The 17,664-nt window shown below is 43.2% G+C and overlaps 1 protein-coding gene across 4 annotated transcripts in view; it reads left to right on the plus strand.

Moving 5' to 3' along the window:
* Positions 1-17,664, plus strand: part of STOX2 (storkhead box 2) — a 174,580-nt gene that overhangs the window by 67,875 nt on the left and 89,041 nt on the right. For 3 of the 4 annotated variants that reach the window (XR_007889253.1, XM_051616895.1, XM_051616893.1), the window contains exon 1: positions 6,350-6,757. The exons of the other annotated variant lie outside the window; for it this stretch is intronic. Coding sequence is in view for 2 of the 3 variants with exons in the window: in XM_051616895.1 (XP_051472855.1) it covers positions 6,592-6,757 (166 nt within the window). In the remaining variant the exon portion in view is untranslated. Of the gene's footprint in view, positions 1-6,349; positions 6,758-17,664 lie in introns of those variants that run through there. 4 annotated transcript variants of the gene reach the window in all.

The following is a 17,664-nucleotide window of genomic DNA, read 5'->3' on the forward strand; positions in this document are numbered from 1 at the left end:
CAACCTGATAGCATTCTGGAGTTAGACTGAAGACTTGCTTGTGGTAAGTTCTGAAACATTTTCCTTTTTTTTATATTTGGAAGGTTTTTCACTTGCACCTTTGACCTTGAGATTTTTTCTTTCTCCTTTTGGGGGGGTTTCTCAAGTTCTCTCTCCAAGGAGAAAGAGTTGTATGAGCAAGGCCAACTTCTTCCTTGCCAATAAGTCCATTAAGGGAGACTGCTTTATTTTGTGACCTAGACTGCAAGCATAAATTACAAGTACTTGGCTTCTCTTGTGTATTTGAGTAACAACAAATAATAGTGAGAGGTGACATATTAGTAGTGCTAGTGTCAGAAGTCTAAGGGCTGCTGTGAAAGAGGATGTCCTGCATCATGAGTTTTCTGGTTTTATCTTGCCAGTATATCTGATTATAAAGACCTGGAAGGGAAAACTAGTACTTCCTGCAGCCTAGAACAGTTGCAGCCTGTTGCCAGACCTCTTTCACCAGTAAGGGTACTGCACAAAACAATCTTTTTTAGAGTCTGAGGTCTGCATATTTGTTAAAACAAAGAATCCATGCATGAAAATGGTGAGTTTATGCAGTGGACAATTTTCCCCCTTCATGGATTTATTAAACTAGAAATGCAGGTAATGTATATTCTCAGGAAGGCTATTATGTGGAGCTGTAGATTTAAGGAAAACATGTTTTGCCAAGGCTTGTAGTGTTGCGCCTGAGTTTGATGTTTTCCCCCAGTTCTTAATTACATTTTTTCCACTTCTCCTATCACTCAACTTTCTTTCCCTCTCCTCTCCTCTGATGCCTTTCAACTGCTTGTACAGGCTTTTTCCCCCTTTCTTTCTGCTCTCCTTCTCCCACTTTCATAGGCCCTCCATTTAATTCCCAGCATCCAGCAGCATCCTATCTCCACCTTTTAAAAAGTTGCAGGATTTGATGGTTTAGTTTTCCTAAGCCACAAAATGACCCTCTGCTCCCTGTTTTACCTGCCTGTCACTGACTGCAGCCTCAGGGGCAGTCCCAGTAATTCCAGTGCTATCCATAGTCTGTTTCTGAAGCTAGGGACCTGGAAAACAACCCATATCATGGACCTGCAGAGAGTGATGCCACAAGGCTTTGTGCTGAGCACTTTGCATCTTCACAGCATGGGTTCTTCTGGTGGTGTTGGGTGCTTGTCAGACACCAGCTCAGTTGACAGTAATAAAGCAAAGCCCTTTTAATTTCCTCCCTGCAGGGCAGCCACTTGACCATGTGCAGCAGTGACAGAGTAAGGGAGAACCCAGGCTTTGAATGTGTATTTTGGGAGATGATGATTTTAGAGGAGTAGCTGGTCTTGTTGAAGAGGGGGATTGCTTTCCTCCTTGCATGTCCTATTATTTTGCTGTTTTTATTTTAGTGTTTAGCTTGCATGCTTATTTCACTTGAAAACCTCCCGCAGTTTCCCAAGCCAGTCAAGCAGAAGCAGTGACACTAGCCCACCCTGCTACTGGAGCCTTCTGCTCTCCTCTGTGGAATCTTCTTTGTCACAGGGAGGAAAAAAGAAGTAGCCCCGACTGAAACTTGAAATACCACATTACATGAGAGCAATTACTCTACATGGACACATGTACAAGCACACATGCAGAGGAATATATAAATATATATACAGCTCACCATATTGTGCTCTGCTACATAATTATTTTTCAATTGAGGAAAGATAAGCCTATGAAATGGAAGCTGAGACCCTTGAGTTTTAACTTTTAAATTTTTTTATTTGCCACTGTTTTCCTACACTCTTCTAGGCCAGTTACATCCTTTCCTTTTTGCCATTTTCCATGTATAAAATAGGAACAGACCTGCTTAGCAACTAGCAAGTGATTGTTTATGAAGATCAAATGCAATAGATAGCCTCAGTAATATTTGTTTTCTCACTTCTAAAAAGATAAACCAGAAGGTTTTCAGAAGCTAAGATTTTGAATTGCTTCTCCAAAAGCCTTCAGGCTTCCTATGAATGTGTCCTAAAGTAGGGCTGTGATTGAAATCTTGAACACGTAAGAATCCTTTGCAATATCTTCTTATATGTACCTAAGCCTCTTTTTTTCAAGTTTGTAATGTTAAACCAGTGCCTTTGAAACGGCTAATATTATATTGGCAATTTCTCGTAAGGAATTCTTAGGTTAAAAGGGAGGCAGGATGCCTATTTTCAGTTTAGCTCATATTTTTTTTAAAGATGTCTACAGTCTGTTCATCCAAGCCTCACCTCTCCCCCTAGTAATTCAAGAAAGAGATGGTACCTGTTGGACTTAACATACCAAATGATAAAAATAAATGTTTTATCTGATTTTCAACAAAAAGCTTCTGAATCAAACTTTCCCTTAGTTAAAAAAAAAACAAAAAAAAGAAAACTAAAATCTGGGGGTGAATAAAAAAAAAACCAAACCCCACTAAAAAGCGTTGAAACCATCTCAGATTCTTCATCTATAGCAAGTGACCAGATTCCCATCAGTTCAGTCCCTGCTTGAAGAAGTATTTTCCTGTTTTCCCAGCAAGACCCATCAGACTATTTCCATATTTCTTTTTACAATTAGGCAAAACTTTAGCGTCGTGCAAAAATATTTGCAAATTAAAGAATTTCCCAGCAGTTTCTGCCAAAGAAAGTTATCCTCCTCATCTCAGTTGGAACAGTTAGATTGAACAGCATATGCTTATTTATTTCAAACCATGCTTATAAGAGTACTGTACTATTGTTCAGCAAGCAGGGAAGGCATTTGTAGCTGGTAACTGCTTTCCTCAGCCTGCTGAAATATATCCATACGAATCCAGACATTTATTTTCATTTATTAAAAAAAACAACAACAACAAACTAATTTTAAATGTCTAAGAATAAAACAGGAGGTTTAGGTGGTGTTGTGGTTTTTTTTTTTTCCAAAGTCCTAAAATTTTAGCTTGCAGTTCATATGAAGAAAAGTACTTTATTTCAGTTTGGCTACTGAAGCAAAAAATCAATTACACTCACAGTCCTAGCTCTATTTCCAAAGAAAACATCCAGAACCTAAACTTCATTTTTAATTATATATTTGATTCATCCCAGTTACAGCGTTTTACTTCAAACAATGCAAAAGCAGGAGCAAACTTGCTCTGAATTCCTCTCTTCAAAGGAAAGAACTCTTTCAGATATCATGTCAGAAAACTTCCTGCTCAAACCAAAAAAGATAACTGTGAGAATACACGGAGATTTAGGCGACCACAGGAATAATGTCTCAGTACTGAAAGGAGGCCTCCAATATTGTTTTTAAACAAATCTCCCCACATTTGGATTGGGAAGGTTGGCTTTGCTAGATGGATTGCTTATTTCTCTTCCCCCTGTCCCCATTTTCAGATGAAAATAACTTCTCATAGTTGTAGAAGCAAATTATTATTTGCTCAAAATTGACACAAAATGAAAGTTAATCCTGTCACCTGTGCCCAAAACTATAAACCAGTCTGATTCCTACAGTGATAAGTAGAAGACACCATGTGTTAATTGTATGTACTGTATTACTCTAATGACAATTCCTGCAAGTGTACAAATTAAATAAATGAAAACTACTTGAAAGAAAGACTTCTGTGCACTGTCACTGGTTCATTAGTGCACAGCAAATGCCTTGAAAAGAATTGGGCTATGTGTGCCTTATGTGACAGTTGCAGAGCTGTCCCCTGGTTTTTCATTTGATACTTGTTAGACTAGCTCTGAAACTAGAATAAAATATTTTTAGTGGGGAATAATTATGGAGAAAGCCAGCATAAGGATCACTGTGGTCTTGCTTATTCTCCCCACACCCCGCTTTGTTCTGTCTTTCTACTTCTTGACCTCATTTTTCCTCCTCATTGCTTATTCCTATTTGTCTCTTGTCTCAGATTATGCCTCTTGTTCTCATGTCTTTTTTAATGGAACAGATTGATATCTAGGGCTGTGTCTAGACTAGGAGAAAGGTTGAGTTTCATTCAGCCATAGGCTGAGGTTAGCTAGCCAGCTTATATTCAGCTGCTTCTTCACAGCTGGAAATGTGCTGCCATCATTTGTTTAACTTGCAGACAGTGGAAGAAGAGTTTATGCTTCTGGATAGAATTTCATTTGCTTTTACATCTGTTAAAACGGGGACGTTTTTAGGTTTGACTTTGCTAGTTAGTGGTAACCAACCTATCTCAACCTCAGTCTTCGATGAGAAAAGTTGAATGATTCTAGAAGTTCTCCTTTATGGTTTTTCTGGTCTGAGGGTGAAAACATGGTCTATTATAAGCTTTGCGTAGGTTGATGAGTAAATTGCTAGATGAGTAAGTTGCATGATGGAAAATAGCTTATATTTTTATCAGAGGAGCTCTAGGCCGTTTCTTTTGCTCATCTTACTTTTTCTGGTTGCTACCAGTATACCAAGTATCAGTGGAAACAAATTGTTCCTGGTGGGTTCTCACAGCACTGGGAGGGAAATGACACTTGAAGGAGGACCCCACAGTATTTCCTTTTCAGCATTCCTGCTGGGTTTCATTCACGTAATTTCCACTTGTGTGAAAGGGATGGCTGCAAACGAAGTCCTAAAAGACTCTTCTGTGTCTGTTTTGCCCACAGTAGCGGAGCCAGGAGAGCTGAGGTGGGTACTGAAGTGATTAACCCAATCAAGGCAGCGAAGGTCCCAAGTTCTGTTTGCTTCTATGTGTAATTAATCCTTTTACTGGTTCAACAATATTGAAAATTTTCAACTACTGGCAAAATTACAGTCTTCTGATTTAACATGCTCTTAGATGTAAGAAAGGTTAAATAATTATAAAAATGTAAATATAAATAATTTATTGGCAGCATTGCCGTTGTCTCCCTTGCTAACACGTTTCATTTCCCTGACATCAAGCGTGCTCAAAGCAGTGTTGTGGTGGAGGAACCGAATCCCGTCGGCACAGTTTTGGTGACCAGGAGCTGGTAAAACCCTGCTTCCCTGGCGGCCTGGCCCAGTCCCGGATGGCACCCCGGGTGCAGGGGCACCACTGGGGTGGGAGGGACGGTGGGTGACCTCCTTCCCGCCAGCAGGGCGGGCAGGGATGCAGCTGAACGTGGTGTGGCCGAGCAGGCGCTCCTGGGGAGAGGGGGAAGCGGTGGCTCTTCAGGCACCACAGGGCAGAAGTGGTGCCGCTGGGGGAGAGAGCGTGCGTGGGTGAACCCGCCCGCTCCACGCAGAAGTGCCCGGGGATACAAATCTTTCCCGGCCTTCTTCCCTCCGCTGTGTCCCTTTGCCGCAGGGTTTGCCTGGGGTGGGGAGACCAGCCCCAGCGGCGCTGCTGCCACGGCCCTGCCGCCCTGCCCGCCGCTCCCCGCTGGCGGTGCCCGCAGCCCGGCGCTCCCCGCAGCCCGGCGGTGCCCGCTGGCGGTGCCCGCAGCCCGGCGGTGCCCGCAGCCGGGCGCTCCCCGCTGGCGGTGCCGCAGCCCGGCGGTGCCCGCAGCCCGGCGGTGCCCGCTGGCGGTGCCCGCAGCCCGGCGCTCCCCGCAGCCCGGCGGTGCCCGCTGGCGGTGCCCGCTGGCGGTGCCCGCAGCCCGGCGGTGCCCGCTGGCGGTGCCCGCAGCCCGGCGGTGTGCGGCGCTGCCGGCGCCCGCCTCACCCGGTGCAGCACAACCCTGGCTCGACCCCGTGGCTCCCCCGCAAGAACCGCCGCCAGGCAGGAAGGCAGGACGGAAAGGAGGCGGAGCGGGAGGGGGCCGGGCCGTGCACAGGGCTTTGTACGCGGGAGCCCGCGGGCCGGCCGGAGCCCCGGCCCACGCCGCACGGGGGAGCGCGGGGCCGGGCGGGAGCCGCGGGCCGCGGCGGGGCTAGCACGAGCCCGGGCGGCGGAGCGGCACCCGGCGCTCCCGCAGCGGCTGCTCCCGGCACAGCGGGGCGGAGAGCGGGCGGGGCGGGCAGCGGCCGCCCCGGGGGCGGTGCAGCCGCAGGGACAGGCTGCGGGGGCCGGAGGACGCTGCGGGCCTGAGCGGGGTGGGGGCGGCAGCGAGGCGGGGGGGGGGGGGGCGTCGCGTCCGCTTCCGTGGGTGGCGCGGGCGGGAGAGGCGGCTGCGGCCCCGCCCGGCTCCTCCCTCCCCGCGCTGCTCCGCCCGCCGCGCCCGGAGCTGCCGCCCGCATCCCCAGCGCCGGGCGCGCCGCGGTCGGGGTCGCAACCGGCGGCCGCGGGGTTTTCCTCATTTGTTTGGGCCTTTTGTGTGGCGGCTCACAGTTGGCTAAGCACGGCCGGGCTGAATCGGGCCATTGTTCGGGACCCCCGAGCTCCCACGCTGCACATCTCTTGTCCCCATCCCCCCCTCTCCGCCCCCCCCCCCCCCCTTTTTTTTTTTTGCCTGAGAAGCCACATAACGTGCCTTTTCTCCACGCGAATCTGGGAGCCGTAAGCCGGACCGATTGCAAATGAAGTGTAATGCATTGTGGGACGTGTGTAAAATTGGATCATTCGAGGGGAAAAAAAAAAAAAAAGGAAGGGACCTGCGGCCGGCGCCCTAGAAGAGGCAGCGGGGCGATGCGCGCAGGGTATGCCCGGTAGCAGCCGCGCCGCCAGGCCTGGCCCCTGCCGCGGCGGGAGGATTAGGCGCGGGCATCCTCAGGATGAAGAAGACGAGGAGTACGACCTTGCGGCGGGCCTGGCCTAGCTCCGACTTCTCCGACCGGGCCTCAGACCGCATGAGGTCCCGCAGCGAGAAGGACTACCGCCTGCACAAACACTTCCCACCAGCTTTTATTTCCCAGGCGTCACGGGGCTACATGACATCAGGTTTGTAACATAATTTGTGCGAGCGAGCTTTATGGCGAGGCTGTTGCGGGATGTGTGTCTGGCCAGGAAGGCAGCGTTAGTGGGTACGGAGGGGAGCCTGTGACCGGGAGTGCAAGTTGTTATGAATAATGGGGGGGGGAAAGCAAGCATACATCCACCATTTTGTACCTCTGCAAGATTCGCAGTAGGACCCTTGCAATATGGTGTTTAAAAATCTATTTGTCGAATAAAAAAAACGTGTGAGAGAAACATTTGCAGCTCTGTCATGGAAGAGCACAGAAAAAATGACTGGGTGCACAGAGCATGGAGCCCTTTGCTCCTTTTGTGCCTAAGAGCATGTGCTGCATATTTACTGCTGCTCCACACATTCCCCTTTTCATGCAGTTAACTCTATTTGAGTCATCAGGCTTTCATGTTTTTCCATTTTGGAAAGGAAGAGGGTCACCTGTGATTGCAAGCGCACTTGCCATGTAACAGGCTCTCCGGGTTCCAGCTGCATGTGTCTGCAGTGGCAAAGCAGCGTTGGTGAAAATGACTGTAAACACATTTGCATTTGTGATGTGAGGGGCAGAAGACCAGACCAGTGTATGTGGAGGAACACACACGTGCATGTAGGTTTGTCCGCCGGTTGATTTCAAGGGAGGCCGTAGGGAAATAATGGACACTGCACCAACGTGTTTGTGCATGGGAAAGAGAGCGCAAACAAAACAAAAACCAGCACAGGGAAGGGCAGGCGCTGGGGAGAGGCTTGGCCTCCGGTGGAGTGCTGGTGTGATTTTGGAAAGCCTTGATACTGCTGATGGAAGCTGCTCCATCCTGAAATACGTCTTAATTGTCCAGGAATTCAGACATTTCATGAACACCCAAAAGACCTGGGAAAATGCTGATGGGGTGGGGGCCAGGGACAGAAAATCCTGGAAACCTCCTTTGTTGTTCTACTGCCTGCTTGTTGTGATGATCGGACATAACGTTTCATTGCTATGATGGCAAATTCCAGTTTATCGTGAAGGCACGTTTTTCCTCTGAGGCTCAGTTTAAGTTGAGTGGGCAGATTCCTTTAAAGGAGAAAAAGAGGGAGAAAATGAAGTTATTTATGATGCATTACTGAAAACGTTTCCAGCCCTGTGCCATGTCCCCCCTTTTTCTGCTGCAAAGGTTCAGCCAAACATCGTGGTTCTCAGTTATAGGCTCACTTTGGTATCTCTGGCACTAATAAACATATCTCTTTAGTCAGGATTGGTTTCTCCTGTTTTAAAAATCTCACGACTGTTCTTTCTTTAACACCTGAGCACAAGGGAAATAACATACATTTTATTGAAAATCTGCCTGTGTAAGAATATTGTGCTGTTTTGGCTGTAGCCGTTTTGATTTTTCCCTTTCCTGGGAAGCCACGTATTTAGAGGAAATGACAAGGATAATTTATGCTTGAACAGCTGAATAAGAGGGGAATGGTGGTGGAGGAGTGGTTTTGTTTTGTTGGTGCTGCCGGACCTAAAAGCAGCTGGAACGCAAAATCTGTACTGGGAAGATTTTTGTTGTTCTGCACAAACATCCCGACGTTCCCACTGTGAGATAGGCTGTGTCAGTTCTGTTGAAGTCGGTACTTTAAGGCCTTTCTTTCAGTGTGGAAGCTCATATTTGAAAGAGAAGGAGCTCACGTGAATGTTTTGTGCCAAGCAGTGTGATTTTTTGCTTGTTTTTAATTCTTCAGGGAAGCAATCTGGCTCTATAAAAGCTTTATCTTGGCAAGATTGATACAATCCAACCAGGTGCTCAAACACCAGTGATCTGCAGAATCAGATGTGTCATCCTGCATTTTTTTGGCACATACTTGTGTCCTTGGTGGGGGGCAGGGAGCCAGAGATTTGTAATCTGCTATAAATGTTTTAAAGTAATCTCCAGACCTACAGAATAACGTGTTTATGAACGTACATCATACCAGTTTTGATTGCAACAGCTGAGGAAGGACAAATGTCATGTTTAGTTTGAATAATTTGCTAAAGCTGTTGGAGGGAAAATACATTGAAAATTAAAATCAGCAAGTGTTTGTTGTTGTGGTTGTTTGTTTGGGTTTTTTTAAAAGCAAAACAAAAAAACCCCAAAACTGCAACAACTTAGTAGGCTTTTAGCTGGAAATGCAATTGTTCTTTCTTAATGGATAGTTTCCACATGGATTTATTTTTAAAGGATCCTTGTCCACTGCCTTTCCAAATATTAGTTTTGGGAGGAAGAACTACTGTATCTAAACATGTCTCACTAGTTGAAGGAAACTCTCTTCCTTGCAGGAAATCTATAGGAAGTCCTCTGGTGTAAAAGTTGTGGGGATCAGGAATACAAATACATTCTTTGTCACTCACAATGTTGTAGGGGAGAAAGTGTTCTGAAGCACATGGGCTTTTCAGAGGACTGCATTCTGTTTATCCAACCATTTAACCTCATCACCATTAGCATTGTTGTGGTTCTCTTTTAATTAAATGCCTCATTGTTCGGGATGGGGGTGGAGGGTGGGAAAGAAACTTTAGGGGTTTGCCTCAGTTACTCTGCTTAGGGAAATATAAAAAAGCAGTCAGTCAAACGGCCTTCAGCAGGATGCTAAAAAGTTTGAAACGCTAATATTTGATTATGCCTGAACAGGGTGCGGAGAATTGGACATTTCTTTCAGCACAGAGTAATCTTGAGTAATGATGTTGCAGTCAATGCTGTCGTGTTTTCTTTGGGGAAAATACAGTATCTAAGCAGAATTCTGTTTACAGTGGAAGTGCAAACCTCATGCTAGAGTGATAGAGCACACCCAATTTTAAGCAGCCTTTTCAGTAAAACTGAGTAAGGACCAGTTTGATACTTGCTTGATTAGAAGCAGCATTGGTGGCTGGCAGTCACATTTTCAGTACTCTGGGAACAAACTGCCCATAATTGTAGAAAATAGATGCAGATGCAATTGATCTGAAATTTAAAGATTGTTTGACAAATGAAAGGGAGATGAAAGAAGGAAGCAAGGCATTTAGAAAATCACACATTTTTACTGCTGAATAATCGCTTGATACATGCTATTAAATCCGCTGTACTCCAGGGTTTCTTTAGACCTCCTAGCAACCACTAGGTTCAAAGGCTGTGCAAGGAGTTCATTGTTCATGTGGAATATTAATTTCCCAGTGGAGGACTGACTTGGAGAAAAAACACTGGAAAAGAAAACTACAACAATGTAGAGCTTTGACCTTGTGTGAAAAGAGTTGTTGAAAAGTTTGAATCCAATAAAATTCATATATGTTACTGGAAAAGGGGAAACATACTTGAAGTTTTTGATAGATTGCTGCTTAATTGAAGAGAAAATAAAGAAATCATATGAAACTGCCAAGCAGTATAAAACTTACTGAAGCTTAGGAGGGCCCTGAAAAGTCACATGAAATAACACATGTAGGGTTTTTTTAATGTTGGAAGCTTGTCTTTTTTTTTTTTTTTTTTTTCCCCCCCCCCTCCTAAATAACAAAGGCAAATCCTGGATTTTGTTTTAGCGGAGAAAGGAACTGCACCCTGTGGTTGATCCAGCTGTTAAATGTTACCAGGACTGAGTAGTGCTCTGGAAAGAAACACTGTTTTCCTGCAGCCCTTCTTGAGCTATTTTAATTGAAGATCTTGGTGTTGGAGGTAATGTGACAGTTTGAGATGGGGGTGGTGTAGGGTACAGTCTAGCACATGCAGCACGAAGGAATGTCTGAAGAACTTTCTACAACGGTAAAAACTAATTCCAGAGCATGCTTATTTGAAGGTTGCCTTCTGAAAAGTTTACAATTGATTTATTGCTCTTTGCTATAAAATTTCCTTGTGGAGGTTTCAGTGCTTCAAAGTTGAAGGGTAAAAATCAGTCTTGGTGTTGCCCTGCCTTTACTGGAGTTTGATTACCAAGTTGAAGAAGAAGGGAAAGGAGAGACGTATGTAACACTGCTATCCAACTGATGGTATCTGTGTGCAAATTCAAATTTGTGGAAGGAAAAGCTATCCTCATTCTCTGTTTCAGGGGTGTTTGACGAAAGGTCTAGGGCTGCCTCTTTAGTTTCCTTGAACAGTAATAAGGATCTTGGGAGTCATTTGAGCAATATTTGAGATTCCCAAGTTTTATGTTTTTTAAGCTTGAACATCTAATAAAAAATAATATTTGGAGATAACCATGCATGATCTGAAGAACTCAGTTTAATGTAATTGAGAAATGATGGATATACGCAAAGCCCTGAAGCTCAGTTCAGTTCTACTGTCCCTTAATTCAGTTATTTAAAGGAATATGTACTTGCTTGAAAGTAGCTGTATCGTAATTAATGTTTAATGGAATAATCCATATTGCATCCCCTTCTTTTCCTCTCAGTGTGGTATTAAGAAACACCTTCCAAGTCATCTGCTTAACAGTAATGTGATCTCTTTGCCTCCCTGAATTCTGAGTAATTTTAGACTATCTTACGCCAGGCCTGTTAATGGGACAGCAGAAACTGAGAGCAGATATGTGTCAGTGGCTAGCAGGGCTAGCTTGGCCTCTTTGCTCCTGCTCTGTCTCCTTTGCTTCAGCCTGTGCTGACCTGGCAGACCCCAGGTGGGTCACTCTGTTCAGTTACTTCAGGGGCTGTGCTTGCTTTATTGCTTGGGAAGTTGCTCCTGGACTCGCTGTGCCTTCCAGTCCCTTTTGGCCTCTGGGTCATCCACTTACCTCGACAGAGAACTAGGAACTTTCACTGCATCCTGAGCTACAGAGAAGGTCTAAGTGTGCTGTCTTCATACCACAAACTTGGTCCAAGTTCATGGACCATCCATTTTTGCAGTTTCTAGCTAATTTTATTTCCCCCCTGGCTTCTTGCCTGTTGTTCTTCCTGGCTGCTGTGACCTATGAGGAAGGGGATCCAGAGTGGCTTTTTTTGTTCATGGCATTGGAAATAAAATCAAGGAGGAATTAAATGAGAAAGAAACAGAAGTCTGTGTGTGTCTATCTTACCTAGACTTGTTCATGTTTCTATCTCGGTTCAAAGCAGTCATTCCTGCAGGGCTAAGTTTCAGGTTATTTTTCCACCGAAGCCTCTGTCACTGATTGCATTCAGAGTTCCTGGGTTCTCTCTGCTGGTTTGCTTGGATCTTCTGCCAGGTCGAAGTGCTCCAGGATCAGGTCACCAAAGGCTGTAGTCCCATTCCTGTTCACACAGAGGTGTCAGTTTGAACCTGAATATGTTTCTAGGCATGTTTTCCAGTAGTCCTGTGATTGAAGTAATTTGTTATCTGCACACTAGACATCATGATAGCCTACTGAAGATACAGGAAGCTCCTCTTTCAAGAACTCACAAAAGTTCAGAACAAACTCAGTACTGATTTGTCACAAACAGCTTTCATAGGTGTAGAAGTTATACTCTGCCTTGGTTGGCAACATTTGATAAACCTGAAGGGTGTTGAGTATCTTGCCATTTTGGAGTTGAATAGGAGCCGCATCTTTGGAAAATGCAGTATGTGGTGGAGGGGGCTGAAATACGAGAATTTTGCAGATGACCTTGGTTTAGCCCAATGACCTGCTCAGTTGTGTGCGACAATGGGCCTTCATTTGTATGCAGGAGAATTCATCCCAGAGTAAACTATAATCTTTGTAATGTGCTTGGCACAGTTCAAAGATGTGCAAGTAAGTACAATTAGGTATGAAGGCTAAAAAGATTATATTTTGCTAAGCACATTGTAGAAGTCCTCCAAAAAATCAAAGTTTCTTTTCAGTGTTCTGGGCAGCTGCTTTAGCATGACTCTGCTTCATAATCCATAGCAGATTGCATAATATCTCTGTGAACAGCATTAAAACCAAGTCAACATCCTATCACCTAAACTCTGAGCCATGATTCAAATTAAGCAGTGCTGAAAAAAAAACACAACAGACACAGATACTCTTGGCTTCTCTTAGCCATGCTTCTACCTGGTTGGAGGAGGGGGGAAAGAAAAAAAAAAAAGGCCATGATCAAAACTTGTCAGCTAGTTTAGAACTTGTGTCAGAATTGCTAAATAATACAGTATTAGCAATGGGGTTTTTTTCCTTGAAAAATTGTGACACATTACATAATTTAAAATTATTAAGTTACCATTAGATTATCAAAACTGGGTATTAGATGTTTTTGGTGGAGTGGATGTAAATCTGACTTTAGAAGTATGTGTTGTCCTTAGTAAAGAAGTATCTAATGGATACTTACTGCAATTTTGCCTAACCACTGGGTTGAATTTTCACCAGAAAAAAGGAAAAGTAACAATTGAAACTGAGACCTCAATCCCTGAACTTAACCAGAACACTTTCAGTTGTAGGTCTTTTTTTTTTTTCCTAGGTGGATTAAATACAAGGGCAGGAAGCAAAAATGAGGATTAAAAACTTCTCCAGAAGTCTCTGGAAACTGTGTGCTTCTGTACTTGTCCTTGCAGTAATTTTTGGTATCAAAGCCAATGATAACCAGAGAAGTCCTAGGGAGAATGCGTGAACGTTGAAGCTTCAAACCTCTCCCAAACCAGCATTTGTTGCTCCCAAGTGACTGCCTGTAGCTATGAAGGGGGTATGAAAGTTGTTTATAGCTACTGGCTTGCTTTTTTCAGCACATTTATTGAGTTGGCTGCTCTACTGATACTGTTTTGTATCTCACTCTTGGATGACATATAGGGGCTGGCATTATCTTTCTCAAATAGACAAGAAAGAGGGAAAGAGGGAAAGAGAGAAAGAGAGAAAGAAAGAGAAAGAAAGGAAGGAAGAAAGGAAGGAAGAAAGAAAGAAAGGAAGGAAGGAAGAAAGGAAGGAAGAAAGGAAGGAAGAAAGGAAGAAAGAAAGAAAGAAAGAGAAAGAAAGAAAGAAAGAAAGAAAGAAAGAAAGAAAGAAAGAAAGAAAGAAAGAAAGAAAGAAAGAAAGAAAGAAAGAAAGAAAGAAAGAAAGAAAGAAAGAAACAAAGAAAGAAAGAAAGAAAGAAAAGAAAAGAAAAGAGAAAAGAAAAGAGAAAAGAGAAAAGAGAAAAGAGAAAAGAAATAGAAATAGAAAGGAAGACCTGACTTTACAGGAAGCATATTTCAGTGTGCAGCATGATGAAGTGGGTAGAGCAGTCTAGTTTACACAGAGCTGTGGGCTCTGTTGGCAGCCTTTAAGCAGTCTGCTAAAGGTAACCAAAACAAGCAAACATGATTTAACTATTTGAAAGTACAGGAGTGGTTCTTACTCCTTCAGTAGGAAACACTATCTGTGGGAGTTAATTACAAATGCACAGCTTATTAGAAATTTCAAGTTGTGGTGTTGAAAAAAGCAGATCTTGATGGTTTTATTTGATCTGATAAGGTGTGAAAGCAGAAGACAAAAGAGGAAGAATTAACAATTTATTTGAGGCACCCATCCACTATGTGGACCTACAATTCTTGATGGTAGGGATGGCCTATGTATTGCATGTGGATTTTGAGTATTGTGAAATAGAATGAAGGAGAAGTTGATTGTATTTATACTAGGTCTTTTTATCAGTTTAGCTTAACTGTTTAGCAGTTACAAAAATAGTCCAGATAGCCCAAATGGACGGTAGCCCTCTCTCTTCCTTATGCCTTATTGACCAGGGGTTTTAATTTTGAAAAGTGTGTCTAATATTAGGGTTGAACAAACTCCTGGACACTAATAGTTATCTTCCCAAATGTGATGGAGAATGCAGCTGCAGTTTGGCCAAGATGCTGGAACTGCAGCAAGATGCGAATGTCTTCTTGAGTTTGGGTACTGTGCTCCATGTGGTATGTGTGTCCATGAAGCATCTTGCACACCCGTTCTTGAGGTGCTGACGAGTGGAAGTCTGCATTTTGTGATCTCAAAACACTTTTCCCAGCTACTATTTTCATTCCCAACTGTATTGTTTAAAGAAAAAAGAAAAAAAAAAAAGAAAAAAAAAAAGAATAGCCCTTTGTAGTGAATTTGACCTCAACATTTTGAGGCCTGAAATGTATAATAGACAATTCAGAAATTCTTACTTAATGTGACCTGGAAAAGGCAAAGTTCAGTATGAAAGCTGAGTTCATCATAACACAGGAAGCTGTGCTGGGAGAACCTAGATTATATAAACTAGTTTTCTTGCCCATTTGTGTTCTTTTAATTTCCTCCATAATTTCCTATGAATTTCCTGTTGATGACCCATGACCTTTTTCAGGAGATGAACTTATAAGTATGTAAGGTTTTAAATGCCATAAATTGGATTGTTTATCTTATAAGCCATTGTGGTACTTAACTTTCCCTCTTAAATTTTCACACCATTTTAGAGCCAACTACAAATCTTCATTTTCATAGGATGTTCTAAATTCTGCTCTCTTGAGAATTTACATTCTTGGATCATACAGTGACCTTGTTTTACTACACTTAAGCCTTAAACTAAATATTTTTTTAAAGAGAGTGAAACGGAAATGCAATGTTTTCTTAAGATTTGTGTACTTTTAGGTGGAAGTGCTGCATGGCTGGCTGGGTGAGCACAGGGAACAAAAACTTGAGAGGAAAAGGTTTATTGGCTTAAACTAAAAGTTTGAAACAGCTGCAAGCCCCACGTGTAACTTGGACATGTCTGCAGCATGTCTCTTTTGCGAGATGGAGGGCAGATGCCACTGGCTGTGGGAAGTTCACCCAGGGCCCAAATGGTCCCTCAGCCTCTGGTGTTAACTTCAGAGTAGGTTTTACTGACTCAGAGATGGGATCCAAGGCGGAGAGCAGCACGGCTCATTGCTCTTTGTCCATGAACTGAGTCTGTGCCTTTACACTAGTCCAGTCCAAAGGAAATCCCTCTTTGGGGAGTAGTTAGGGATTTGAAATATGTTCTTAGGTCTTTAGTCTCTGCTTTCATTGTGAATAGATGTAGTTACTTTCTTGCTCTTCAGGTACTAATGTTTTACAGTTGTACATGGTATATTGGTTTCTGATGGAAATCATGAACAGTCTTAGGGAAGCTATGGGGAGTGGTACATATGTATACACTCAATCCATAGGGTCATTGTATGGATGTACTGTGAGACCAGGGATCAGTGAAAATCATTTGGGATGTCTATAGGACGAGTGTGCTTCCATAGGCATTGAATTCTGGGAGGGAAATCTTGAAACCATACTTGCGTGGGATGTCTGCATAAGAATGGATCGGGCTGGAATACTTTCACAAAACACAGAAGCGAAATATGCTTTTCTGCTTTTTTTTTTTTTTTCCCAGCCAGATCTAATGAAGTCTTAGTTTCTGAGCAACTTTCTAGATTTTCTCCAGAAAGAGATACAGCCATCTCTAAATTAAAATTTTTTAAGATTGTTTTGGTTTGTTTTTTTTTCCTAAAATCATAAGGCATTTTCCTTTGAATCAAACTTAGGTTTGGTCTGTATAATTATTTTACTTGCAAAAATATTCTCCAGTAACCATGAGTGTAAAATAAAGGCATCTTTTGGAAACCTTATTTTAAAACACACGTTCTTAACTACTTCTTTTCACAAACAAGCGGGTGAAATAGCTATGTAAGGCTTTGTTTATTTTACAGCCCTCTGCAACAACTTGTCATCAGATGCATGGTCTGCCATATTGCCTGGTGCAGCACAGTAAAGCATAGTTTATGTAAATTTATTAAATTTAATGTGTTTCAAACCTGTGATCTACGCATATGTGCCAATGATTATATACAAGGATGCATGCCAAGTCCCCAAAGGTCAGATTCTATCTTTTAGTGGGAAAAGTGCTCACATTTTCAGTTGACTCTTCTGGTGGGAAACCTTTACTTCCAGCAGTGCTACTTCTCTGAATGAGGCATGTGCCCATCTCTCTTGCACATATTCTCTGCCTACATCAAGCAATTGGAAAGGCTGGGGAGGGCATAGCTGTAACTGCTGACTAATGCTCCCTTTTAATTGAAGTCTGCCTTTCAATAAGGGCTGTAGATTGGACAGCTAGGTTTACCAGAAACAAGGGTGGGTGTGATGGCAGCGAACAAAAAGAGAAGTTCTCTCTCTCTGTGGGCAGAGCTGCTGCTCTGCCAGAGCAGGCTGGTGATCTTGCATCCTGGCTACAAGAATTATGCTTCCCCAGCTCACGCTTAAATTTCAATTTAAGTAATTTAACTTGCTGGATTTAAATCAGACCCATCTCTCCTTCACTTGCACGTCTCTGAGCTCATTTCAAAGGCTAATAATTGATACAACTTTTTTCTGCCTACCAGATGATAATATCATTTGATTTTCATCCCCGTGGTGATTGTTCCAAATAGAGCAATAGGCACACAGCAATATAGCACACTCAGCTTTTCATGGTTCCTCTTTTCACATCTTCAGAAAATGCACTGAAGTAAAATGAAGTGTTTCATTGTAGCTTTCATTTAGTGTTAATAAAAAGGTAAGTTAAATAAATTGAGGGAAAAAGCTTTACCTGCTTGTATTGTTGCAATTCATTCACTTGTTAATGGGGTGGTTGAATTGGATTATGTATTTCAAGCAATTCTAGAGCATACGAAATTATGTTGACTGTTGGATTTTACTCATGGGTTGGTTTCAAATCAAGCTTGGTTAGTACTAGGTGTGGCAAATTGTCTGGCAGCGCAGCTGCCCTTAGGAACTTATCTCTGGTAGGGAATTAGCTTCAAACACAACCTTTCCAATCAGAACATTCGACTTGGGTTTGGTTTAATCCTGAATGAATGTATGTATGTGAATGCTGTGCATACCATTATGAGGGCTATTTTTTTAATGAGGGATCAACAGGAGAAAAAAAACATCAATAAACCAAACTGAAAACCACTCTGGTATACATTGCCATGCGATGACTGTTCTGGAAGACGGTTTTCCAGCAAGAGCTGGAAGGAGTATGGAAAATTTTCCTTTTTTCTACTGCAAGTGAGAACCTAAGAGTGGTGGTGCCAGTTAAGACCTAGATCTGTCTTGCCCATGC

Source organism: Apus apus, chromosome 4 (assembly GCF_020740795.1).
Source record: "Apus apus isolate bApuApu2 chromosome 4, bApuApu2.pri.cur, whole genome shotgun sequence".
Classification (NCBI taxonomy): domain Eukaryota; kingdom Metazoa; phylum Chordata; class Aves; order Apodiformes; family Apodidae; genus Apus; species Apus apus.